General features: G+C 36.8%; 2 protein-coding genes across 3 annotated transcripts in view; one reads left to right on the forward strand and one right to left on the reverse strand.

Annotated features, from left to right (window-relative positions):
• The window catches only part of REEP3 (receptor accessory protein 3), a 77,998-nt gene extending 68,993 nt beyond the window's left edge, over positions 1-9,005 (reverse strand). Inside the window, exons 1-2 of one of the 2 annotated variants that reach the window (XM_054572730.1) lie at positions 8,793-9,005; positions 5,499-5,578 (exon numbers count right to left, since the gene is read on the reverse strand). Coding sequence is in view for 1 of the 2 variants with exons in the window: in XM_054572729.1 (XP_054428704.1) it covers positions 8,793-8,824 (32 nt within the window). In the remaining variant the exon portion in view is untranslated. The remainder of the gene's footprint in view (positions 1-5,498; positions 5,579-8,792) is intronic. The other variant, XM_054572729.1, reaches the window with a different exon arrangement.
• Positions 8,295-27,811, forward strand: part of JMJD1C (jumonji domain containing 1C) — a 279,683-nt gene continuing 260,166 nt past the window's right edge. The window contains exon 1 of the mRNA XM_054572727.1: positions 8,295-8,646. The gene's annotated coding sequence lies outside the window, so the exon portion shown is untranslated. The remainder of the gene's footprint in view (positions 8,647-27,811) is intronic.

Raw genomic sequence — 27,811 nt, forward strand, 5'->3', positions numbered from 1 at the left:
AGCCCTAGCCCTCACTACCTCAGAATATGATCTTATGTCGAGACAGGTCTTTTACAGAGGTAATTTAGTTAAAATGAAGTGATTAGGGTGGGCCCTAATCCAATATAACCTGTGTCTTTATAAAAACGGAAAGGGAGAATGCCTTGTGGAAAGTGAAGGTAGAGATCAGGGTGATGCGATACATCTACAAGCCAGGGAATGCAAAGATGGCCAGCAGCCCACCAGGAGCTAGCAGAGACATGGAAACGTTTTCCCTCAGAGCCCTCAAAAGGAACCAATCCTGTCAACACTTTCACCTTGGACTTCTAGCCTCTAGAACAACATATTTCTGTTGCTTAAATCACTGAGTTCATGGAACTTTGTTAAACCAGCAAACTAATAAACATTTCTCAGAAATGTGACATGATAAAAGGTTATGGAAATATTCTACAGCAGAATGCTTGGTTTTATTTATGGGTTAGAAAAATTCTTTTTTAAAATGAACATATCGTTACTTGAAAATATTAATGCTCTCTTTCTAAATGTATTCATTTGACTACATTCTAAAATTATATTTTGAATTATTGGCCAGTACAGACCTATTATGTTTATATTTTTCCTATGAGTTTCACTTTCATCATCTCCTTGGCAGCTCTGCTTCTGCAAAGTTGATGAAACTGTTAATAGTAAGGAAAGCAATACACTGGTAACTTTGACTATGTATTCAAATTCAAATACCCTAACAACTTCTAGTATCAGGAAATTATAACTTATAAATCACATTTCATTTATAAATTTAGAAAATAAGGAATATAAGTGCTGATGTACAGAATATGTGATTATAAAAATTATTTTCAAAGCGTACAATATCAGCAATTTTCAGCAATTTTGGGAAATTCTCTGTAAACACTGAAATAGAAATTAGTTTTAAAATAATAAAAAAATTTTGACAGACTGATCAGAAACAGTATTTTATATAGAAAATCCTTAAGTGAGAGATATCCTGAGACACTTATGAATTTCCAAATACCGTTATAGCCTCTAATTTTTCTCATAAAATATTCAGAAGCAGTAAACAGCTCAGCCATTTCCAGGTGGAAATACTGAGCAGAATGTATTTTGTAAGGAATCACTCAAGTAGAACTTTTTGCAGTGCTGAAAATGTTTTATTTCTGTGCTGTCCAATCAGATAACCACTAAGCTTCAGTGGCTATTGATTGCCTCAAGTGTGGCCAGTGTGATTAAAGAAGTTAATTTTAAATTAACTTAATTTACATATTTATTTATTCTTTTTTTTCTTAATCCCCACCTAAGGATATGCTTATTAATTTTAAAGAGAGGGCGGTGTTTATTAACTTTACAGAGAGAGAAGGAGGGGAGGTGGGCGAGGGGTAGAGAGAGGAAGAAAGAAACATTGCCATGAGAGGGAAACATGGATTGGTTGCCTCCCGTATGTGCCCCACTTGGGGACTGAACCCGCAACCTTTGGTGTAGGGGATGATGCTCCAACCAAATAAGCCACCCAGCGAAGGCAAATTTACCTTTAAACGACCACATGTTACTGGTGGTGACCTTATTCAGCAGCACAGATTCAGGCTCATTGCCCCCATATTTATTTTTCTCCCCTTTACACTTAGCACAATGGTTCTCAATCAGTGGCAATTCTGTACACTAGGTGATATATGGTAGTATCTGGAGACATTTTTGGCTGTTGTAACTGGTGGTTGCTGCTTGTGTCTTTTGAGTACAGGATAGGGATGCTGCTAAACATCTTACAATGCACAGAATAGTTTCCCTCCAAGAAAGAATTATCCAGTCCAAAATGTCAATAATGCTACATTAAGAAACTCTGATATAGTTAGAGGATCTTCGAATGAAATTAAAATTCCTTTGAATACCATTATGAATGGCTATACAATATTCTAACATTATATAGTCTGCTCTTATAATCTTTAGCCATTGTTAATAATTCCATCCCAAATGCTTCTGTTTTCTGTCTACAGTATCTTAGTCCTGATTTTCAGTCAGAGTGGCCTTTGTAAAGGTCACATTACTGCAGCTGTTAAATTTACTTAAGTAATAGGTATATTTAAACCCTTAACTGACAGTTTTGTAAACATAAAGACATTTATAACAATAATTTGTACCTTTATTTTAACCTTTCATTTAAACTTAAAAATGTTCAAAAGTAGAAATTTAATGAAAATGTATAATCAATGATGTAAAAATAAGCTTATGTTCTGCTAAAAGACTCAGCAATAATCTTTTTCCATGTGCCAATCAAAACAGTAATATCATATTTATTTTAAGGTATTTAAGTTACCCGTATGCCATTACTATTGTATTACACCATTTACTTGAACATTTTAATCTATACTTAACATAAACAATGTAATAAAGGAATCTTGTTGGAAGTTCTGGCCTATGCAATGAGAGCAAGACACAGTAGTTTAGGATGTGTCTTCTTTCTTAAAGAAGGAAGACAGCAAAGATGACCCCTTCTATCGCATTCACAACAAATTTGTATTTTTAAGACTTTAACTTTTTTCAATTTCCTTGAAAATATCATTTCTCCTGTTTACCTTTTTCTCATTATCTAATAGCAATTTCAGTAAGTACACTATTCTTAGATACAACTCATGAACATTTAAGCTTTTCCCATGATGAATCTCACCAAAACTGGTAAATAAAGATAAAATCTACCTTAACTAAAAAGTATTTTAGCCATCACTGAGATTTTACAACCATTTAAAAATAGTTAAAGTACATATAAAGGAAGAAATATTTAACTTATAAATTGTGACTGCCTTCAAATTTCCACAAGGATTAAAACTTACTCAAGATGTTTTTCGTTAATTCTATCATAATCTTAACACACACACTAACAAAGGGTAGAAGCAGGATGCTATTATAACAATACATTTAAGAGATGATGCTGGCTTGGACTAAAGTAATGTAAGTAAAGGTGGTGAGAAGTGGGTGGATCCTGGGAACATTTTGAAAGTGGAGTCAACATTTGCGGCAGGATTCATTGTAGGGAATGCGAGGATAAGAGGAATCAAGGATGATACCAAGGTTTTGTTCTGAGCTAATGGAAGGACTCAGTTGTAATTAGTTGAGTTGAGGCAGGCTGCCAGAAAAGCCAGATGAGGAAGAAAATTCAGGAGCCCAGTTCTGGATATCTTAAAATCAAGATGACTGTCAGATGTTTCCAAGAAGAGTTAAATTGGCAGTTGAAAATATATATAATGATGAGTTCAGCAGAGGTCTGGATTGGAAATGTAAATTAGTAAGAGTCCTCACAGGAGTGTAGATAGAAAATAGAAAAGATCTAAGAACTGAATCTTGGACCAATCAACTTTATAAAGTTAGCGCATGCGGGTGAGGATAGGGGGGATAGGGGTATGTGGCAGGGGAGACTGAGAAGGGAGTAGCCAGTGAGCCATTAAGGAAAAAAAAAGCAAGGTCAAGTACTTCGCGGAGAGAATGAGTAATTGTATCAGAAACTGCTAAGATGCGGACCAAACAATCTGGCTAGGTGGAGGTCACTGCCAGCCTAGAGAAAGGCAATTTCAGGGAAGTGGTTGGTGGTGGCAAAGCCTAAATGGTATGTTTTTGGATCCTGAAACAGAGGATGTAGAGAAAAGAACAGAGGGCTGTTCTTTTACGGAGTTTTTGCTTTAAAGAGTGGGAGAGAATGGGGTAACGAGATGAAAAGTATAATAGGATGAGTTTTTGTTGTCATTTTAAGATAGGAGAAATAACAGATGTTTGAATGCTGACAAGAAAGATCTGGCAGAGGGAAAACAGTTGTTGCTGTAAAGGGGGAAAATTGCTGGAGTATGGTTTTTAAGGTATGCAATTTAGACTCTAAAGGCACCCATTAAATATATGGGAAAAGAATCAGTTAAAGAAAGACGATTGAAGTTTCATTAGTGTTGCCAGATAATAAAATTGTGAAACAAAAATAAAACTGTTGCTAATGTAAAAAGGGAAATACTGATGTATGAAAAAGGAAGTCTCCAAATTCATCCAATTCTAAATGAGAAAGTAGTTATTAAATACCTGGAGTAATTATTATATTTAGAAGTGAAAAATCAAAGTAAACCATGAACAAAGTAAAAAATGAACAAGTTAAACTGCATTAAAACTATACTCCCTATACAACTAAAAAGAAAATATCTGAAGAGAAGTGCTAGATTGAGTAACACACTTGCATCAAATATGACGTTAGGTTAATTTCTTTGTTATGTGAGGTGCTCCAACAAGTAAATTACCAAGTAATTAAGACAGAAATAGGTAAAGTACCTACAGAGTGTTTGCACCCTAGGAGATATAATTCATAAATATGAGGACAAATATTAACCTTGCTAATAGCTCAAATGAAAAAGAAAACAATGAGATCCATTATATTTATTAAGAAAGTATAAAAAATATTAAACCCCCTAGATCTGGCTACATTGTGATAAAGACATTACTCACATATTATGGGTGGCAATTGTAAAATAATATATTTTTGGAAAGCAATTTGGCAATTCAGATCAATTGCCATAAAAGTATTCATAGCCTTTAACTCAGATATATTCCTCTTTTATATTTATCCTAAGGAAACACATAACAAGAAAAAGTATATATAAAAGATGTCTATTTTAGCATTATAATTACATTGAGGCATTATTTATAATGCAATTTTAGAAATTATCTAAAAAGCAAAATTAAAAAATAGTTGAATGGCTATGAAAATTATGCATACTGGCCTGATGAAATAAAAGAGATAAAATAAGATTTCAGAGCAACATAGGAAATGCTTACAGTGTAATAAAAAATAGTAGAAAAAATTCTTTTTTTCATTAAACCTTATTCTATTAACCTTATTCTAATTACAACTGCCTCCTAACTCAGAGATGGAAAGACAAATGTAAATCGAAAATAGTTTAAACATTCAGTATTCTGGGAATGTTGGGGAATATATTTTTCCTTGTTCTGATAACAAGTACTAATACTTATTGAATATCTACCATGTGCACAATGCTGGACTAATGGACATTAGTCCATTAATGTCCATTATGTATACAAATGCATTTAATCCTATGGGGTATGTTATAGCCAATAAATGGTAGAGCTGATATTTAATTCAGGCAATGTCTTTAGTCCTGATCTTTACCATAATGCTATATTATATACACAAATTAAGAAAAGTTAGATCCCTAGCTGCGTGGCTCAGTTGGCTGGAGCATGGTCCTGTGCACCAAAAGGTTATGGGTTCAATCCCCGGTCAGGGCACATAACGGAGGCAACTGATAGATGTTTTTCTTTCTCTCTTTCTCTCTCTTCTCTCTCTAAAATCAATAAACATATCCTTACGTGAGGATTAATAAAAAAAAAGGAAAATTAGAATAGTGGGATTTCCCTCAATCTGTAAGAATCATGTTTCAAAATGTAGGGTATGGGCATCACATATGAATGTAATGTTATTTGGTAATCTCAGATTACTGTAACCTTAATAATTGCCAACTAACCTTTGAATCTTGTCCGTAAAAGTTAAAGTATATTGATTTTAACAAAAAATCCTCTCACACCATCACAGGATGCTGGAGCTCTGCAAAAGAGTTTGGAGATTACCAGATCAGATCCTTTATTTCCAGAGACAGAAACTGAGGTCTACAATCAGTAAGAGGTTGACTCAAGGTCATTCAGGTGGTTAATGCAACCAACACTAGCTATAAATTCCAGGTTTCGCAATGAAAGTCCAATGATACTTCTTTCTATACTATCTTACTTTCCTTGTCCTTAAAAGAATTTATGTATTATGTTTTAAATATACAATAAATGCGAGGTAACACATTTGGTGTAGTTTAGTTAAACTAATTTAATCTTTACAACAGTTTTAAGGGGGTAAATATTTTAACCTTTTTAAGACAAGGATACTGACGCTTAGATAGGGTTAGTATGTTTCCCAGGACCACACAATTATTAACTGGCACCCAGGTCTGATTCTAAAGCCAGTGCCCTTCCCTCCAATGCGTTGCCATAAAGTCTGGGAAGAAAGTGCTCATGCACACAGGGAGCTTGGTTATAGAGGTTACTTGTGTTCCTCGTGCATGCCACCCGAGGCTCACATTGAGAACTGTCTGATTTTTCTTTGGGCTCAGGACTAGCTGGCTGTTCAAATGGGTTAGAAAGAATATTAAGTAAATTCTATCCCCTGGCATAAAAAAGGTTTCCAAGTTTGTGTAAATACTGTGATTGACCTTTGGTGTCCTCAGAGTATGATCGAGAGAACACACAGCATTCAGTGCACAGATGTGGAGAAACTGATGAGCAAAGGGGCAAAGTATAATGATGTGTCCATTTCCTCACAAGTGGACTTTCTAATATACTAATGGTTCCATGGCTCATGAAATACGTTTCCATGACCTTTCTTCCCTCACGTTTTTGCTCCCTTTCTTTTGTTTCACACTTTAAATTCTGTAGCTTCTATTGTCCAAGGCCATAATTATCATTCCCTCTCTCCAGTTAAGGAGCCCTGTAAGTTTTCAGCATCCCTCCATGTACAATCATCTCATACAACAAAGGAAAGAATCTTACAAAGCAAAGCCATTGCTTCCTAATAAAATATATCAGTTCTTCCTGAAATTCCTTGAAACAGGCTCCAGCCTACATTTCCAGCTTTCTCTAACCCCAAGTCCCTCCAGACCTCTGTAACTAATCTGGGCTTTTCCTCCTCTGTGCTTTGGCTCACAGTGATGCCTTTATCTGGAATCTTTTCTTTTCATCTTTGGTTGTCTAAATTCAGTCTGTCCTTTAAGGCCCACTTCAAATGTAATCTCACTTGCTTTTTCTTTTTTTAACTTTGTTTTAAGTCCTCACTTGAGGATATGTTTATTGATCTTAGAGAGGACGGGAGAGAGAGAGGGAGAGAGAAACACTTATGGGTTGCCTCAGGCACGGCCCCCAACAGGGATCCAACCGGCAACCTTTTGGTGTATGGAACAACAACACTCCAACCAACTGAGCCACCCACCCAGGGTTCCCTTGCTTTTTCTGATTCTCCAACCAGATATACTCCCTTCATTGTCTAAACTCTATAGCACGGGGTATAACTCTTACAAAACTTGACATTCTGATTGGTACTGTAGGTATAGTGTACCTGAACTGTCAGTTTCATTAAGATCAACTTTGTGTTACTAATTGTTTGTTGTGTTATAGGCAGCACCTAGAAAATACATTCATATTCATAGTCAATGATAAAAAACAAAAATATGATTTGAGTAAGGCAAATAAAATCAAATATGCTTCACAATTTTTTAAAATCAGTTAATGAACTAGTCAAAGGAACCCAGAGAGTTAAAAGAAACAAAAAGTATAGTTTCTTAATGGGGTACTTGATTTTGTAGGTGCAGACATAACACCTGATAGACCTCTACTAGGTCAAAAAAGGTACGTTTGTATGATGTACATGACACTCAAAGAGAGACCCAAAAAGGCTAAGAAACAATGTGATGACATCTATGATATGCTTTCATTTCTTGAGTTTTACTTTTGTACTGATAAACACAGGAAACTCTGAAGCTCTAAAATTAGAAACTGTACTGAGGAAGGATAAACTGCATTAAGGCAATCTAGTAATAAAACCTGCATGCTATTTCAAATAAGGTTGAATATGGCTAGTAAGCTATTAATTCACTCCCAAATAAAACAAACCCAAAATACACAGGAAATTTAGCTTTCTCCCTAGTTAGAAACAAAATTAATATTTGGTAATGGTTTTTATTTCTCCCACATTCTAAAACTAATCGGAGCAGCCAGCCAACACATGAAAACATTTCATAAAGTTTCTGAGGTAGCATTACTCCTACAGAGATCATGAATAATAAATCCAGGTGTCCCTGGCTGTAATTACGTCATTGTTGTTTACTTTGTGCCTTTATTTACTAATTTACTTACTTTTTTGAGGATGGGGATAAGATGGAAAGGATGGGAGGAAATTAGTTTAAACTGTAGTCAAACAAATACCTTTACAGAGTAAATAAAACTCAAGGAATTTTTTTGTGAATCTGTAGCACTTGCTGGTAAGATCACAATGAAACGAGCCAATAATTTGAACAAAGGCAACGGGCACCTGAAGCCTCTCAATCACTTAATAAATATTTTCGCTAAAACTTCAAAATTCTGAAATCCGGGAGAGCAGGAGAGTGTCACCATACAACAATGAGCTCCTTTCTCGGTCAACTGTAAATCACGCGGCAACTGGGACCCTTCCCAAGGATCTGAGCTGGGAGCTGTCTAGGGTTTTTAGACAAATCTCTCCTCCTACCACACGTGACCGAATGGCAATCAGCAGCAGAGACAGACATTGCAACGCACCAGCCGCGGGATACAAAGGATAGGTAGTGCTGCTGCAACCTCTGGAGGATCGCAGAGCTTGCCACGCTCAGCGTCTGCGGAGCCTGCGCAGGGCGCCGCCGCAGCCGCAAGGCGCGCAGATCCCGGGCGGCAGGGCGGTGCCCCGCAGCGCAGGGAGAGGGAGCACGGAGCGCGCGCTGCCGGCCCTGAGCTCCTGCCCACCTAGCGCAGCAGGAGCAGGGCCGTTGAGCCAGACGCTTTCCAGACACAGCCGGAGGACCCCAGTCCTTCGCAGGGAGCCTTGCAGCGACGTGGACTAGGGTAAGGAGGCCAAGGGCCCCCCACCCCCACCCCCGGGCAGGCCCAAGGCTCGACCAGCCCACCCCGGCCTAGGCCCAGGTCTTCCCTTCTCCTGGGCCCTGGCCCTATCCACACCTCCCGTGGGCCTTGCTGTGAGCAGCACTTACACCACGGCTCTGGAGATCATCCAGGACACCATCTTCCCGGAGGCTTGGACCCCACCTCCAGGGCGGGTGGACACGAGCAGGGCGGACCAGGCCACAAACGGCAGGTTGCTCACTCGCCGGCTCCCTGGGGCTGAGCTGGCGCCCTCGGGAGCTGGGCCCAGTGTTTGCGCCTGGCGGCCCCGAGTTCGGAGACGGTAGATCCCGCGCCCGTCTCCGCCTGTCGGCGGCTCAGCCGAGGAGCCAGCCAGCCCCGCCCCTGCGCTCAGCTGATAGGTGGCGGCAGCGGCGGCGCGTTGGCGGAGGCCAGGTCTGGTCGCTCTGGGATCTGGGGTCCCGGCGGGCAGGACCCCAGCCCGAGCCAGACTGTCTCGTGGCCTGATCCTGCACTTTAACCCTGCCCCTCTCCTGAAGGCCCTGGGATGCCCACTCGGAGTGGAGGGAAGTCGTGGCAGGGCGCTGAGGAAGGGGACTTGAACGTAGCGGTTGTCATTGCGTGTGTGAAAAAATAGTAGCAGGAACTCTGTCAGATTGAATCGCTTGGACCAGGCCACAGATTCTGAAGAAGCCAGATTTTGACATGTGTTTAACCACATCCGGTGTTCTCACTGTTTACTGAGGCCCAGCACCCTGGGCATCCTTAAAGTACCTCATTTAAGGGAAGCATCGGGAGGATACTTGCACAGGCCTTATGGTGTTACAGGATTCTCGAGGTGGTGCATGGTGCAATGCGGGGAGGGGCAAGGAGAGAACCTTGAGTTTCATGTTTGCAGCCGTGGGTGTAGTGTTGATAACGCTGTTCTGGGCCTTTTAGGGCACCTTTCCATCACAGCTTCTGCAAAGCCTGTTTTACAGACACATGTTTGAGCCTGCCAGACATTCAAAGTAAAGCCGGGCCTAAGATTTCTGACCTGTCCTGCTATTTCCAGCTGTCTATTTTTTGTGAGGCTGGATTACTGGCTACACTTAGCAGTTTTTGCAGATAGCATAATTCAAGAGGTAGAATTTTAGAACTTTTTTGGTGCCAGTATCAAATTGAGAAGTTGATCTAAAAGTTTATTCTTACATATTTTTACACTTAAGACGAAAGTGAAAGATAATTTTAGTAGTCAGTTGGTACGACGACTAATGGATATGTGGGCCTTCAGTCTAAAGCCCAAGAAAACATAATAGCTTATTTGGTGACTATACCTTAATTTATTTTATTTGTTCCTCGGTTTCCCCATAGTGAAAAGAGCCTAATAATACTGTAGGCTACTTTTTGCCTATTAGGGGTGACATGAGCAATGCTAAATTACATGTTGAGGAAGTTCTCAGACTTGCTTGGAAGAAAATCAAGGACACATATAAGATTAAGATCATCCTGAGTTCTTTTGAGTTCCCAGGTTCAAAAGATTTAGTAATATTTTGATTATTTAATAAACGATCTCAGAAGCTCTCTTCTAAAATTCTTTTTGTTTATTCATATTAAGAATGTATTTTAATTTTAGGTGTCTCATTAATGAAAATTTGCATTCGTTCAGAATCCTCTTTTTGGCCATCATTCAGCATTAATTGGGGATCAGGTGTGCTGTATTAAGCACCAGTTTTTTGGAAAATTCTTGTGCAATAAAATTCAAAATCATTAGAATGACATTCAGATCCCTCCATGAACAGGTCTTGAAATGTTTTTACAACCTTAATTTTTACTGCCTTCCCAACTCTTAATCTGCCCTTTTCCTATCTCTTTTCTCTAAGCCTAGTTGTATTTTCATGCTCAGTGACTTTGCCTGGACTTCATTTTTTTCTTTAATGATTTGCTCCCCATTCTGTGTCAGAATTCTTGTTTTCCCAGTGTCCTGTTCCATGAAGATGGCCTGGATATTCCTCAGTGAGAATTATTCAAAATTTTCTCTAGGTTCTCATAATTTACTACTTGAATTTCTATTTAATGCCTGTGTCTATCTACTTTATATTATGGCTGTTTTTCTGATGTCTAATCTACTGGATGGTAAAGTGTTCGAGGACAGGTATGGAATATTAGATATCTTTTTGTCTTCTCAGTGTCTAGAGTAGGATAATTGCCCAATAAAAGTTTGCATAATATTAGATAGTCACTCTCTGAAGTATCACAACTTTACAAAATTTCAGCCGTGTACAATTCTTTTGAAGATGTAAGTTTTTCTTGTCTTCTTAACTTGGGGGATCATCATTCTGAATATTAATTATTTCACTGCATTCTAATACAATAATGCTGCTGGCTGCTCTCTGAAATGTGCCTAGGCTGCTGTGTGTTAAATTCCTCCTTATTCATGTAACTTTTTGCTGTTCTCTCTCTCTGAAATAGCCCCCTTCTTCACATCTCAGTATGCCATGTGGTGAAAACCACCTACCCTTGCTACCCCGACATTGTTACGTTGTTGAGTCAACGGTCACACCCCACAAAAACCTAGGTAGTGTTTGTATCTTTTTGATACACAGGAAACTGAGGTTTAGCTAGCTCAGTACCGATGACCATATAGCCCATAGGTAAGCCATGCTTCCTAAGCATTCTTTACATTATACTGTGACAGTTGATGTGTCTAAGGTAGTGGGTCCAGAAGGAAACTGCCCTGTAGGGGGAAGTTGGGAGACATTTAAAATTTTCTTTATTTTTGGTTGGAATGACAGGGGCTAACTGCTAGCATTTGATGGGTCCAGAGATGCTATACTTTCTGCATGGGCCATTCTGAACAAAGAATGTCACAATGTCATGCATGGTTTAGGAATATCCTGCCTGACGTTTGTGTATTATTTGTAATTATCTGAACCTAGAAACCTCCATTTTATATATAAACTCATGGTTTTAACTGAGACTGAATTTTCCATTGTTTGTTTTCACATTCAATTGATGTATGAAAGGAAGATTTGTTTCTTTCACAACTTGACTAAGATTGTTGACAGTTTTGGAAAATTGCATCACAAACAACTTTGCATTTGTAGCTACTAATTACATTTATCTACTAATTACATTTGTGTATGCCTTCTAGTTCAGTTTCGTTTTAGGATTAACATTGAAATACATATTATCTTATTATAAATTATTTTCATTTCCCTTTTCTGTGTTTATTTTATTTAGGGTATATGGATTTGTTTGAAGTTGTCTGTAAGAATATTGTTATTAATTTTATTTTAGGGTGAGAAAGCAGAAGTTGGGAAATATTTTATGGAAAGGGAACATCAAATCTGATATGGTTGAGTATTGTTGGTCTAAACTTAGAGTAACTTCATCTGAGGTGGAACCTCTCATGGAAAGTGCTTAGATTTTAGTAGTGGGTGTTTCTAATCTTTGTGTGTTGGGCTGTGCCTTGGGTAATTGAGATCTACTAGTAGGTGGCTGTTAAACAAGTGCTTCGTAGTGTAAGGTGAGGCTCTAGAGACAGTGGGACAAAAGAAAATACATTATCTGTTGCCCAGAACCTTTTGAAATGTGATCTCATTTGGCATACTTGAGATCATTTCCTATATCAAAGATAGAAAATTATTTATTTAAATACTAAACTTACATATATATATATAAATATATATCTCACTAGTATTCATTTGTTGTGCTATGAAGTGCATCCTACATGTGTTCTGCAAAGACAATTTTCTTTGGGTATTGAGTTGAATGGTGGTGGGAGGTATCATATTTAGGGCAAAAGACATTCTACCAGGAAACCTATTCCTAATACCAGTAACATGATGTTTGTCAAGTCAATCTGTTTCCTGTTATATGAGCATGATAATGTAACATAAAACAAATGCAAAGTGTTTTGAAACCTTAGATAATTAGCCTCTATTAAAAGAGTGGTTTTCTGCATCTTCTCTTAGAGTTCCTGGGGAGTACGTGGAATATGCATCTTCTTCATTTAAAGTAGTTCATTTAAAAAGAAAAGAGTGTGAAAGTACCTAGGGCAGCAGGTAGTGAGAGCAGAATTACATGGTACAGAGATACTAATCTATGTAATTATTCATGAGTATGCTAATGAGACTACTAGGTTACCTTCCCATTTTTATTGGAGGAGTATTTTCAAGTGCTTGAAAATATTTTTTCTTCTTGAAGAAAGGCTAAAACTACTAAAGAAGTTTACCTTTAATAGTTGTTTAGAAAATAGTGTGAGGGAGACGGTCTTAAAGAAAATGATTTAAAGATAACACCTGTTCTTTTTCCAGCTGCTGCCAGAAGGATATTTCTGTTGTCTTGGCTAGTCAGCATTATGGTATTATGGTATTATGGTCACAAGGGGTCCCATTTGGCATCCGACATTGAAATCACATTATAAAAGAATAATATTAAAAATACAGCAATTGGATTGCAGTAGAATAGAAAGATTAGATTCTGAATTAAATTTTATTATAGATTTTAATAGGAAAAATAGTTACCAGCTAACAATGAAGAAAGCAAAATATATCTATGATGGCTGGATCTGTGGAACACACATAGTAAGGAATCAAGCATATCTAAGGTTCTTCTAAATTTGGGGTAGTAGCTTTACTTACAACAGTTAAGGATTTAGACAGAAGAGCTTTTTTTTACACTCTAGGGTAAAAAATGGTTTCGTGTTTATGTTAAATGGCAGAGAAATATCTAGATCAAGACATATTTGAACTTGCACTATTCTCCATTTAAAATAGGCTAGATTAGTGCCCAGTTTTAAAATCAAGGTAGATCTATGATTTCAGGAGTTATTCAGGTGTGTATGGGGTTACAGTGTAATTTTCAGAAAGCTGCAATATATGACAATTCTATCATGTCTAGTAAGCAAGACTTTAGCAATTTTTTATTGATGTTTTTGACTGGTAATTCAAAGTATGTGGAGTAAAATTCAGAACGTTAAACAAAGAAAAGTTTGTCTTTTATTGCCTGTCTTTGGCTACCCTGTTCAGTTCTGTTCAGAGGCTGTGTAACCAGGTTTTGTTTGTTTGTTTGTTTTGCTAGAGTAATGTCTAGAAACAGACTCAATATATAATAGGTATTTAGTCTAAGATGAAGGTGGAATTTCATATCAGTTGGAACATGATGGACTTGTTTAGTAAATATTTTGTGACAGCCAGTCAGCTATTTAATAAAAACTGAAAAAAAAGTTATCCCTAGTGGATATGAAATGTAAATTTATAAACTAAGGTGCTATAAAATACAAAAAGAAAAAACATAGGTGAAGGTAGTCTTGGTAGTAGAAAGGCCTTTCAAAGCGTGTTGTAAAATCTGAAAACAAAAAGGCAAATTTTATAGGCTCGATTGCATGAGAATTTAAAATTCTTATGCTTCCAAAAATAATATAAATAAGATTTCAGACAAATGACAAACTGGGAAAAATATTTTTAAAACCAGATAGAGGGTTAATAGTTTTAATATACAATGCACTCATAAAAACCATTAATTAAAACTGTATCTCAAAACCCAGAATCTCTTCTTTCCTTTAGAAGGAGTTTCGGGGTTGTCACTTTGTTTTGACAACAAATAAAAAGCTGAACAAATTAAAAAAACCAACAACTCTTCTTAGATCCTTCATAGAAATGATGTCACAGGGTAAAATGCTACCCCCAAAATTAGAGAGACAGATAGGCAGAGAATCACAGTTTACCAGAGCAGAAACCTCTGCAGGAGCCAGTGCCAGGGTAGGGGGTGGGGGTTAGGATTAGGACAGGGAGGAGATGCCATTTTGTAAAACACTTGAGCATTCTGCTTTTCTTACCAAGGTGGGCCCTCAGGAGAAACTAATTTGCCACAGCCTCAACTAAGTAGGGGAAGGAAAATACTTAACACCAGCTCTAGACTTTCACCAGGAGGAAGGGAAAAACCCAATTTGAGCCCTTCTTGCCATACATGTAGGGGAAGGGAAATGCGTAACTCCAGACCCTCCAGCTATTCCATTTTATTGAAGGGAAGTGGGGAGGTGGGGACTGAGAAGCATTGGTGAAGTTTGCAGTCCAGGGGTGCAAACTCATTGAAAGACTGAGACCTAATCATACTACTAAAGGATGCCTCTTCCTCCACACTACCGCTATTTTACTAAAGATCTTTTTGCCACAGTTTCTTTTATTCAGTGCATCATGTCTACTTTTCAACAACAACAACAAAATTACAAGGCATACTAAAAGGCAAAAAGCACAGTTTGAAGAGACTGAGCAATCATCAGAACCAAAGTCAGATACGGAATGAACCTTGGAAATGTCAGGCCAGGAATTAAAAACAAAAAACCATTATTAATATGTTTAGAGTTTTGATGGAAAAAATAGGCAACATGCAAAAATAAATGGATATGGTAAGCAGAGAAGTGTAAATTTTAAGAGAGAATACAAAGAGTTAGAGAACAGAGATGAAGAATACATTTGATGTGACCATCACTGTATGGGACACAGCTCAGGAAAGAATCTCTGAACTTAAGGATATGACAATAGACTGCTCCAAAACTTAAAAAAAGCAAAGAGGGGGAAAAAAAAACTGAGCAAAGTATCTAAAACCTGGGACAACTATAAGGAGTAGAAGAGGGAACTTCCTCAACTTGATAAAGAACATCTACATAAAACATACTTAATGGTGAGAAACAAGAAGTTTTCCCACTAAAATCAGGAAAAGCAAAGGATGTCTTACTGTTGCCTTTCAACATCACACTGGAAATCCTAGCTAATGCAATAAGACAAGAAAAGGAAAATAAATTATGCTGATTGGGAAGGAAGAAATAAAACTGTGTTTGCTCTCAGTTTTATTTCTACATATGATCATCTACATAGAACACCCCAAAGAATCAACAAGAAAATCCCTGGGTTATAAATGATTATAGCAAGTTGCAGGCCACAAAGTTAATATGCAGAAGTTAATTGCTTTTTTATATATAATCAGTGAACAGGTAGAATTTGAAATTGAAAGCACAATACCATTTATTTTAGTGTTCCCCAAAATGAATTACTTGGGGATAAATCTCACAAAATATATGTAAGGTCTGTATGAAGAAAATTATAAAATTCTGATGAGCAAATCAAAGAACTAAATAAATGGAGAGTTATTCCATGCTCATGGCTGGGAAGACTCACTGTTGTCAAGAGGTCAGTTCTTTTCAACTTAATCTATAGATTCAGTAAAATAACAATCAAAATCCCAGCAAATAATTTTGTAGATATTGACAAACAGATTCTAAAGTTTATATGCTGAGACAAAAGACGCAAAATAGCCAATTCATATTGAAGCAGAAGAACGAAGTCAGAGAGCTGACACTACCTGATTTCAAGACAATATAAAGCTAATTTAGTCAAGACAATGTGGTATTGTTCAAAGAACAGACAAGTAGGTCAATGTGATAGACTAGGGAGCACAGAAATAGATACATTTAAATAGAGTCAACTAACTTTTGACACAGAGGAGCAAAGACAATACATTAGAGCAAAACTGGTGTTGCCAACAAATAGTGTTGGTACAACTGCATATTTATATGCAGAGAAATGACTCTAGACATAGATCTTATGCCCTTCCCAGAATTAACTAAAAATGTATCATAGACCTAAATGTAAAATGCAGCACTCTATAACATAGGAGAAAACCTAGGTGACCTTGAGTATGGTAATGAATTTTAACTACAACACCAAAGGCATTATCCATGAAATAAATAATTGATAACCTGGACTTTATTAAAATTAAGAACTTCTGCTTGATGGAAGACACTGTCGAGAAAATGAGAAGATATGCCACAGACTGGGAGAAAATATTTGCAAAAGACATCTGATAAAGGACTATTGTCCAAAATATACAAAGAACTCTTAAAACTTAATAATCAGAAAAAAATCCTAATTAAAATGGTCAAAAGTCCTGAACAAACACCTCACCAAAGATATACAAATGGCAAATAAATATATGAAAAGATGTTCAACATCACACATCCTTGGGGAATTGTAAATTAAAATGAGATACACTTGTTAGAATGGCCAAAATCCACTAAAGTAACAACACCAAATGCAGGTATGGATGAGGAGCAAGAGAGCTCTCGTTCGTATCTGGTGGGAATGCAGAATGGTATAGCCACTTTGGAAGAAAATTTGGCATTTTCTTACAAAACTAAACATACTCTTACCTTGTGATCTAGCAGATCTAGCAATCACACTCCTTGGTATTTAGCCAGAGGAGTTGAAGACTATGTGTTCATTACAGAATGTCTTCATGGACAGAAACCTGCACATGGATGTTTATAGTAACTTTATTCATAGTTGCACAAACTTGGAAACAACCAAGATATCCTTCCGTTGGTGAATGGATAAATAAACTATGGTATACACAGATAATGGAATAACAGTCATGGTCAAAAAGAAATGAGCTACCAGGACATGAAAGGCCATGGAGGAAACTTGAGTGCATATTACTAAGAAGCCAATCTGAAGTGGCTATATACTGTGTGAGTCCAATTCTATAACATCCTGGAAAAGGCAGAACTAGGTAGACGAAAGATTTGTTCCCAGGGGGGTTAGGGGTGAGGGAGGAGATAAAGAGGGAGATATAAGCTATGGACTTTGGGTGGTAATGATAAGTCAATGTAGGTTGATCAGTTCTAACAAATGTACCACTGGTGGGGGATGTTAATAGTGGGGCAGGTTGTATGTCTGTGGGGCAGAAGGTATATGGGGTTTTTCTGTAAACCTAAAACTGATCTAAAAAATCAAGTTTATTGAGGTGTCTCCTCTGTTTGGCTCAAGTAAACTTTTATGAAAGTTCAAAAAAATGAAGTTTATTAATGAAAAAGTAAATCTCAGTAGAAAAATGCAAAAGGCAAATTACAACATAGTGCAAGTATGTACTGTATTCCTAACTACTCTAGAGATATACATGGTTCAAGTTCAGAACTGGGACTTGTTCATGAAGCATAGCTCAACACCAAAAGTTATTAAAAAGGAATTCCATTTGTCCTCAAAGAGCTTTAAAGAGAATTTAATTCATAACCAGATTAATAATTCTTATAAGGCCTTTTCTCCTCATTTCTCTTACTGCCCTGGACCTTCTCATAGGTTAAACTCTAAAAAGGTTTTTCCTCAAATCCAGTTAACAAGGTTGCTTCATCCTTGCCCCCAACATTTCTTACTTTTTCCTTTATTACAGTGGCCAACTTAGTATCCATAAGTCATTCCTTATTAGGAAGGAAAAATAATAAGTGAAGGGGGAGGGCTGTGGACATTCACGTTAATAAACTTTTCTAGGTCACTAAGAAATATTTTCAGTTTCACTGATTATTAAGGAAATGCAGATAAAAATTTTTACTGCCAAATTAGCAAGTATGAAATAGAATTTTACTACTTAGTATTGGTATAGATGTATGGTACTCCCAAGTCCCTACTGAAAGTTTTGGGGGAGAAGTTGTACATGTTTTTATATTTTCACTGATGCCAGGTCTTTGGTTTTGAGTCCCACTTCAAAGAATTTATCCTGGGCCTTTGATGCAGTCTGTGTGTGTGTAGACCTGTCAAGTATGTGTTTAAAAGCTCTATTTTCATCCTCTTTCTGTTACATTCTCAAAAGTTATTCCATACCATGTATCTCAAAATTGTTTGTGCAATCTGTATTCAAATCACCTGAGTGATGCTTCTTAAAAGAACAAATTCTTAGTTCTCACCCCATACAAACTAAATCAGACTTTCTGGGTAGGGCCCAGGAATCTTTTTTAAAAAGCTCACCATAATCAGGTAATATAATTATACTATATGGCAAGAGACAGACTCTGTTATTTCAGACTGCAAAGTTTGTGAACTGCTTTGATCAAGCTCCAGTCTTATCCAGCTCTAACCCAGGAAGTGCTTGACCAGAATACTTGTACAACCCTAAATCTTTTAATTTTCATCATCTTTACCTTGAAATTCCCTTATATTCTTGATTACCTTCCCTTAAAACAATTATTATTTTATTCCTAGTTAAAAGAAAGAACATGCACCACTTTGCTAAAAATTGGTCAAGGAAGATTTTGATCCTTTTTCATGCTTCTTTCCAGATGTTTTGTGCTCTTTCTTCCTACCATCTTTCCTTCTTTACACTATGCTTTTGAGTTTTATCCTGTTGCTACTTTATGACTTTAGTTCATTGATTTCTAATGCTATGTAATATTTCATTATATATAGGAAAATATATTGTATATATGTGTGTCTATACACACTATATATATTGTTTTCATTCCATTTGAGGATATTTTGGATGTTTGGAATTTTAATTTATTTTATTTTTTGGCTCCTGCCAAATATGTGAAGGTTTATTTAAAGTACATAATGTGTAAAGTATCATATTAGAAAATTATAGACACTCCAAAGTCTCATTTCATTTCATTACCATGTATTTGACCTCCTTTACCCTCTCCCCATAACTGCCATATCTCCCAGCTGGACTACTGCAAGTCCAAGTTTTCTAACTGATCTCCCTATTTTTACTCTTGATCCATTACACTCTATTTTCTGCATAACAACCAGAATGGCCTTTTTAGTATACAAATGATAGGACTTTTCTTTACTTCTTAAAACTCCCCACTGATGGCTTTTCTTGCACTTGAATTTTAAAGTCCTGTGTGAGCTGGCCCTTGCCTACCTTTGCAACTTCATCTGATATGGCTCTCTTCCTGGCCCACTAAGCTTCAACCATGAAGCATTTTCTCTGTTCTCATAAATACGGTATTCTAATTTCTGTCTTAGGATCTTTGCATTTACTGTTCCTTGCTCCAGAATGAGCAACTGTTTTCTCTGGATTGGCTTCTCAGTGCCCTTCGGATCTAGGGTTCCTCCTTCATTTATCACGCACTCTACCATAGTCGCCTAATCATTCTTGTATCATCCTATCTTAATTTTTTGCAATAGTGCTCATCACTGCTACTGCTTTTGTTTTCGATATCCTCTTCTACTCAGAAAGTAACATCTATTAGAGCAGGAGGGTTGTCTTTCTGTTTTCGCTATTATATTCCAGATACCTGCAATAAATATTTATTGAAATATTTTGGACTGCATTAAGTCTTTTTTTAAAAAGATTTTATTTTTATTTATTTTTAGAGAGAGGGGAAGGGAGGGAAAAAGAGAGGTAGAGAAACATCACTGTGAGAGAGAAACATCAATTGGTTGCCTCTTGCACATGCCCCCAACCAGAGACCTGACCCGCAGAGTGAGAAAATGTGTCCAAAGCAAGTAAAATAGGGAATAAAAGCTAAGAGTTATTGCTGATTTGATAATGTTATCATATAATAAATAAAAATAACTTATGAGGATTCCAAATGAATGACTCATAAATTTTTCATTCAGGGAGTTGGGGAAGGGGAGGTTGTGAGGTTAGCCGTGTAACGTCCTGTGGATTCTGAGTGGTTTACTCTAGCCATAAAAAGCAAAGAAGTGGGTAATGAATGTATAAACTGGTCGTGATATTACACTTTTTGTCTACAGGCTGCCTATAGCATTTTATAGAACGTGCCCCAATCAAAATCAGCCATAATAGAACAGTCATTTTAGAGTGTCATGATGAGAATGTGTCTTGTAGCAGCTAAAGTGGAACTAGCAGGGAAACAGAATAAAGTGCTTGTTCAACACAAGTGTGTGGGCACTGATGGAGTTAGGTACTTTTTGCTCCATCAGAATGATCTAGATCCCAGAGTTGAGGTGAAGATAGAGACTCAATAACCATATTCTTAGCAACTGCCAGGAGGTGTTTAGTTATTGAAGAAGCAGAACTGGGTATTTGGACAGAGCTTAAGTCAGTCAGCAAGTAGCCAGGAGAATGAGAGAGAGAATTGTCTAGGATTCATAGCAAAGAACAAATGTTGAGTTAACTTGATCTACCTTCATTCAGCTCATCCTGGTGAGAGCTAATCTCAGAGTTTCCTAGTCCTGCCACTGATAATAATAAGTAGCTGGTGGATTATGAATGTGCAATTTGGAGGGAGGAAGGGGCTGGAGTGAGGGTGGAGCAGACGTACTATTTCTGGGTAGAAACATTTTTGGGGCAGAGAATCAGATGTTAGAAACATCGTAGATTGTTGAGGTAGTTTAGTCCATTGTCTCCCCAAATTTTCATACAAAAAAGTTTTTTCTACTATGAATCCCATGTTACAAAAATGTTTTTCCTCCAAACCTTTAATTATTAATAACTTGCCTCTCCATTTAAAAACAAGGGCTGTGATTAGAGCAGCATATGCTCTCCATAGTGAAGTGACATAAGTTTAACTAAAGGCAAAAAGACAAAAACAACAAAAAACCCTTACAATTTTAGCTACCTTGTATGGCATTTTGCAATTAAATGGTTGTTTCATTTAGATTTTTCAGATATTAAAAGTAACCTGTGGCCTTCAGGTTGAGACCTTTGGAGCTTGGCCATTGACACTCTTTGTTTATTTCTCTGGCCCTTTGACATCATATCTTTGTCTCTTAAGATCTGTGCTATTTTGCATAGATTACTTAGCTCTAAGACTTAGTTTTTCCATCTCCAAAACGAGTATAATAATATTACCTACTTTAGGAAGTCATTTTGAGGACTGCATGGGATAAGCATTGGCATATTGACTGATACATAGTAAGACTTCAATGATTATTAGCTATTATTCTATTTCTATAACTGTTACTGCTGTTTAGAGCTATGCAGCTCATATTCCTGGAATTGTATTGCAGATTATGGATTCAAACATTTATCTTTTTATCCTCCAGAATTGATTCCCTCTTTTTTAATTCCAAGAAAGAGTTGTGAAAAAAATGTATTATATTGGCAGTTGTAGGGGCAGGGAGAATTGAAGGGCTGGCAGGTTTTTAAAGCCTCCATCCTGTACAAAAAAACAGGTGTTCTTCATTCACAGAGCACAGGATGAAGGGGTAACAGGCTTCAACTTTAGTAGTGAGTAGATTACTGAGGTTCCATAATGAACTGTTGGCGATATCTCAAAAATTAAAAATGGACCTGCCTTTTGAGCCAGTGATCCCACTTCTGGGAATTTATGTGAAGGAACCTAAAACACTAATTTGAAAGAACATTAGCACCCCTCTGTCCATTGCAGCATTATTTATAATCGCCACGATACGGAAGCAGCTCAAGTGTCCACCAGTAGATGAGTGGATAAAACAACAATGGCACATGGACACAATGGAATACTACTTGCCCGTAAAAAAAGAAGAAACTTTTACACTTTGCAACAGCATGGGTGGACCTGGAGAGCATTATGCTAAGTGAAATAAGCCAGTCAGAGAAAGACAAATGTACGGTTTCACTCATGTGTGGGATCTAATGAACAAACTGAACTAACAAGCAAAAGAGAGACAGACTCACAGATAGAGAGCAGGATGACATCTAAGAGGTGGGGGAAGGGTAGGGGATGGAGAGATTGATTGTCTGCTTTGTATGGGGGGTACAAAATGGCTAGTGTCTTTTTTACTATTGCCAAACTCACTGACAGCTATACCATTAGTTGATTAATTTGTTTCCTCTACTACTTTGTAAACTTGAGAAAAGGAAGAAGGTATAGTCTTTGTATGTATGTATCTGCCACCCTTCCTGTATTTATACTTTGTGTGCAGAGAAAACATTCTTGAGTTATTTGTTTCAGCAATTTAAGACCTTGAAGGTGCAGGAGCTAGTATTTTTAATTTTTATTTATTTATTTTATTTATTTTTTGCTCTAAAGAATAATTTTATTTGAACCACTTAATTTCTTTTCACTCAAAATTGCAACATAAAATATGAGGCAAAGGGAAGCTCGTATTCAAGAATTTGTCTTCAAATTTTTACTGGTATAACAACCCTTACAAGCCTGGAGCTACACAAAGGTGAGAGAAAAACTTTATTTCAAACTGGTTTGGTGGTATATATGTGTGCTATAGCAAAAGTTGGTTGTAGCCAATAGTCTTATTTCAAAACTGCATTGATATGTAAATTAGACATTATTTGGGAATGATTAATTTCTGGTAGATTCAATCCAACATTATGACAATTTTTGCATTTATCATAGATCCTATTTTAGTACTAGAGGTTAATTTTTATTACCAAAAAATGAGAATAATAGCTAACTACTAAAATAATGAGCTGTGAAATTCATTTCCTCAGTATTGCTTTGAAAATATACCCCTAGGTTGTTAAGAGAAAATCTGACTTTATCCAAATATAATTTTAACTGGAATTCTTCAGGTCATCATCTACTGTTGGCTTGATTGGTACTCCTCTTATTTGACCCCAACCAATTAAATACAACTGTTTCTCAACTCTTTGGCTGAGGGCAATTTTTTTTTTCCTACTTCTATGCACACAAGATTAGTCAAAGCAATTTTTCCCAAATTGCCCTTGACTGCACTAACCCTTCCTCTTGCCAACAGGAATCCTAGGATCACCATGAGCACTTAATTCTTAGACAGCTATTGCACCTTTGCTGTTTCCCAGTCTCCTTCAGTGAGTACACCTAGAAGCCGTCTAAGCAGGAAACAGATTTCCAGTTCTGTGAAGATTCCAGATAAAGCTCCAACTGCTCCAAGTACCTGCCCTACCATTCTTTCAGCCCAGCACAACGTGGGGTCAGTTTTTATTCCAATTTTAGTAAGACCTAGGAACTATTAATTTTTATACTTTTATTTAGACACAGATTAGAATTTCACATGCTAGGAAGGCTTGTGGGTAGGAGTAAGTCATTCACTTAGTGAAGATGAGCATTTTCCCTCTAGTATGTGGTGACTCCTCTGCTCTTTTCCCCAACATGTGCATAACTCTTTTAAGTTTCCTTTGCTGCATTTAATAGGCCACAGTAAGTGCCCTCATTTTATCTCCAAATTTGGGGATTTGCAAAATGTCCAGGAAATAACCTTCATGTACCTTAAGGCCCAACTTACTCAGTAAATATTTGTTGACCGATTTATATCTCTCCAAGGTGAAGAACAATTTTACTGTACCCTTGTATAGAACAATTCATAGTGATTGGTTACTTTGACATTTATCAAATGTTTTTGGATTATTTTTTCTTTGTTTTCTGAAGGCTTCAGTTTTTTGAATCTATCATATGAAGGCTAAATTTAGAATCAGTTTTTAAAAACTTCTCTAAGCTTTTGTTCTGAGCTTTTACCAAAGTATGTTACTCTTTTCTAGGTACTTAGAGCTTTTTAGTCTGGTTATTATTCCAGTGTTATTCTCCCAGTTTGCAAAAAGAAGCTTGTATGACTTTAGAGCAGAAAACTGACTTCATTTATACTGATTCAACTTTTTGAAACCATCTGTTTATATTCTTAAAAAATAATAGCTTTATTAATATATGATTTACATGCCATGTAATTTACCCAAATGAAACATACAATTCTATAATTTTTAGCATATTTATAGAGCTTTGTAGCCATCATCACAATCAGTTTAAAACCCCTTAATCATCCTGAAAAGAAATTCCATACATTTTAGCAGCCACTTTGCAATCATATTATTGGAATCATACAATATATGGTCTATTGTAACTGGATTTTTTCACTTGGCAAAATGTTTTCAAAGTTCAGCCATTTGTAACATGTATCCATATTTCATTTTCATAGCTGAATAAAATTCTATTGTATGGATATACATTTATTTAATAGACATTTGAATTGTTTCCACTTTTTGGCATGAATACTGCTATGAACATACATGTACAAATCTTTTCATGGAAATATATTTTAATTTCTCTTGAGACATAAATTGTTTATTAACTAAATTATCCTGTGAGCTGATTTTTCTTATAATAAAAATTTCCTTGTAAAGGAAAAGATGTGTGCTACTTTTAGAAAAATCTTTTGTAGATATTTTAAAATCCTCTCCCTTTATCCTCATATATTTACTAGGCTTTTGCTAGGTTTGCTGCACAAACAAATCATTTTAAATTCTCAGTAGTTTACAACAATAAAGGTTTGTTTCTCGCTTGCGTTACATGTTAATTGCTAGTTGACTGGGCTCTGCTCCACCTGTCTTCTCATTCCAGGATTCGGGGTGAAAGAACAACCCCTATTTGGGACATGCTATTCTAACTGAAGAAAAAAGCAACCAAATTGATAGAAATATGTATATAAAGCTTTTGTCAGAACTGGCATATGTCACATTTCTGTTCAAATTTCATTGGCTTAGGCAAGTCATATGGCAAACTTAACATTCAGGCAGGAAAATAAAATCTGACTATAGGTAGACACTGTAAATCACATGGCATTAGTTGGGGATATAAATATATATATAATCTCCTTACATTGAAGGAGGAAAGGATGATTAGGGACAAAAATTAAGGTTATCACACCTCAGAAGAAAATGATGAAACATTTGGAGGAAAGATAAATAAACATGGAGGTGAGTTGGTAAGTTTCATGTATTCTGAATTTAGGAAATATCCCACGATTTCACATTTAAGGGTAATTTCTAGCACTAAAGATAGCCAACTTCAACAATACTAAAACCCAGAGACCTATACAAGAGGATGAGAGTAGGGTGTGAGATATCCTATAATGTGTCTTAAAGGGGAGGTGACTTATCAGAGGTGCGAAGAGACTTACTCCGGTGTGCAGCCTTTTGATCAGCCCCATTCCCTTCATGGCAGACCATCACAGAGAAGGTCCTGTCCAGGCACCTCTTTGTTATTCTCTTACTTAGGACACTGAGCCAGGTATAACTGAACCAAGCCTCCTTTCATTCTACCTACCTACTTTTTCCATCCCAACCCCCAACCTTTTACCTCTACAAGAGGTATCAAAAGAGCTTTTACTGATTGTCTGCTAGGTGTCATGTAACTACATAAGACAGGGATTTTCTGTCTTGAAAATTCTGAGATGTGGCTTTCTGAGGTGAGAGTAGAGAGGAGTCTGAAGTCAGGCCAATTTTTATATAAATACATACTGTGCCTCCCAGCCCAACTATCTGTTATTACAGAAGTTCCCAAACTGCAGTTTTGGGACCAATATCATTATTAGCATCACGTGGGAATTTGCTAGATATCATCAGGTCCCATGCTAGACCTACTAGGCAGGGGCCTAGCAATCTGTGGTTTACTAAGTGGTTCTGATGCACACTGATGTTTGAGAACCCCACTGTGTTATTTTATGCTGTTTGGTCCCCTCATCCCCTTTTTCAAAAGCCAATTTATCCCTCCCAGTCAATCTCTTTCCTCCCCACCAATATATTTCCTATATTTCAAGTCCTGCAACATTTTAAATTTTTTTTTAGTTTCCATTATGGGAAGTTTGTATATAGACAAAAATAGAGAGTAGTAAAGAATCCCCATGTATTCAACAACTCATTTCAAAAATTATGAATGCATGACCACCATTGATTTCATCAATTACTCTTGCTTTCGCCACCCTGCCTAAGATTATTTTTGATGCAAATCATGTCAGTTAATCTGTGAATGTGTTAATAAATCTCTCTAGAAGATAGGGCCTTCCTTCCTTCCTTTCTTCCTTCCTTCCTTCCTTCCTTCCTTCCTTCCTTCCTTCCTTCCTTCCTTCCTCAGTGCCATTACCCTTCTCTTATAAAAGGATCAAAATAAAATCATAATCTTTTAATATCATAAACTATCCAATATTCATATTTCCCCAATTATATATTTTTCTGTTGTGAAAAAATTGCTTGAATTGAGATAAAAATAAAGTCTGTAGAACAGTGTTCTGATTTATCTCACTTATAAGTGGAACCTAATCAACAAAACAAATAGGCAAGAAAAATATAGCCAGCGACATTAAAAGAAAAAACAAACCAACAGTAACCAGAGGGGAAGAGGGATGGGTATAATAGGGAAAAAAAGGGGAAGGGTCAAGTCAAGGAACTTGCATGAAGGACCCATGGGCAAAGCCAAAGTTCGGAAGGATTGAGGGTGGGAGGTGGGGGTGGGTGGGGAAGGGGAAAGTGGTGGCAGGGAAATGGAGACAAATGTATTTGAAAAATAAATAAATAAAATATTTTTATTGTTGTTCAATTACAGTTGTACCCATTTTTCTCCCATTATTCTCCCCTGTTGTACCAACCCCACCTCCCACATTCATCTTCAACCCCACCCCATCCCCATTGTCTTTGTCCACGGGTCCTTTATACAAGTTCCTTGACCTGACCTTTCCCCTTATTTACCCCTCCCCCATCTCACTCCTCCTCCCCTCTGGTCACTATCAGTTTGTTTTTTATTCCTTGAAATGCAGCTGTTACCTTAGACTCATATTTTAGTCAGAACCTCATAGCTAAAACAGTGTAAAGACTTTCGTTAATATTGGGGTTATTCAGACAAAACTATGGTGATTATTTGTCTGAATTATTTTTAATTGCTTTGATCCCTCCCCACCTCCTACCTCCCAACCCCATTTTCAGCTTGCAACTTTCAGCTTAGTGTGTCAAAAAAAAAGTTGTAATTTTTTCTTGGATTTTAAATGATTATTTGTATTTACTAATTAACTTTTTAAAAATGATCTTGTAAATCTTTATTGTAGATGAAAACTTTTTTGTCAGATTTTGTTCACATTGGAGGGAATCTTTATTTGAAGAGTCAATTTGCCTTTCAAAGAAAAGGTTATAATTATTCTATGTATTATTTAAAAATAAACTCTCTGTAAGAGCAAAGAATTTCTGGTAGGCTGGGTTTTTTTTTCTTTTACTTTAGAATGAATTCTCCTTTGTGGTGACAAATAGCTGTTTCTGAAGTTGGCAAGAAATCTTCCTCTTGGGACTCCCGTAGAAGTATTGTGGCAGCTATCTGATTCAACTGCTTAGAAAGCTCTCTGAAAGTTTCCTTATTTGTCTGGAAAGAGTCTGGAGCCCAAACCTACCTTTTCCCCTGAGGAGGATTGTAGCTCTAAGCTGATATGGGAACAACCATGAAAGATTCTGTGCTGACAGTGTGAAATGGAGTGATACTAAGGCATAAATTTAAATTTTGTCCTCCAAAGCAAGTTTTCATACACAGTAAAGAAGGGGCTCTTTATGGTACAGATAAGCTTGGGCAGTATTTATATTCATATCTATCTTCTTAGGAAATCAAGAGAAAGGAGAGGAAGGAAAAGGAAGCTTCTCCTTTTCTCATTCTTTTTTATTTATTTTAAATGGCTCGCAACCAAGCTGATTACTGTAT

This window comes from Pteronotus mesoamericanus, unplaced genomic scaffold, assembly GCF_021234165.1.
Source record: "Pteronotus mesoamericanus isolate MK-2021 breed Mesoamerican mustached bat unplaced genomic scaffold, CSHL_Meso_final contig_24, whole genome shotgun sequence".
Taxonomy (NCBI): Eukaryota; Metazoa; Chordata; class Mammalia; order Chiroptera; family Mormoopidae; genus Pteronotus; species Pteronotus mesoamericanus.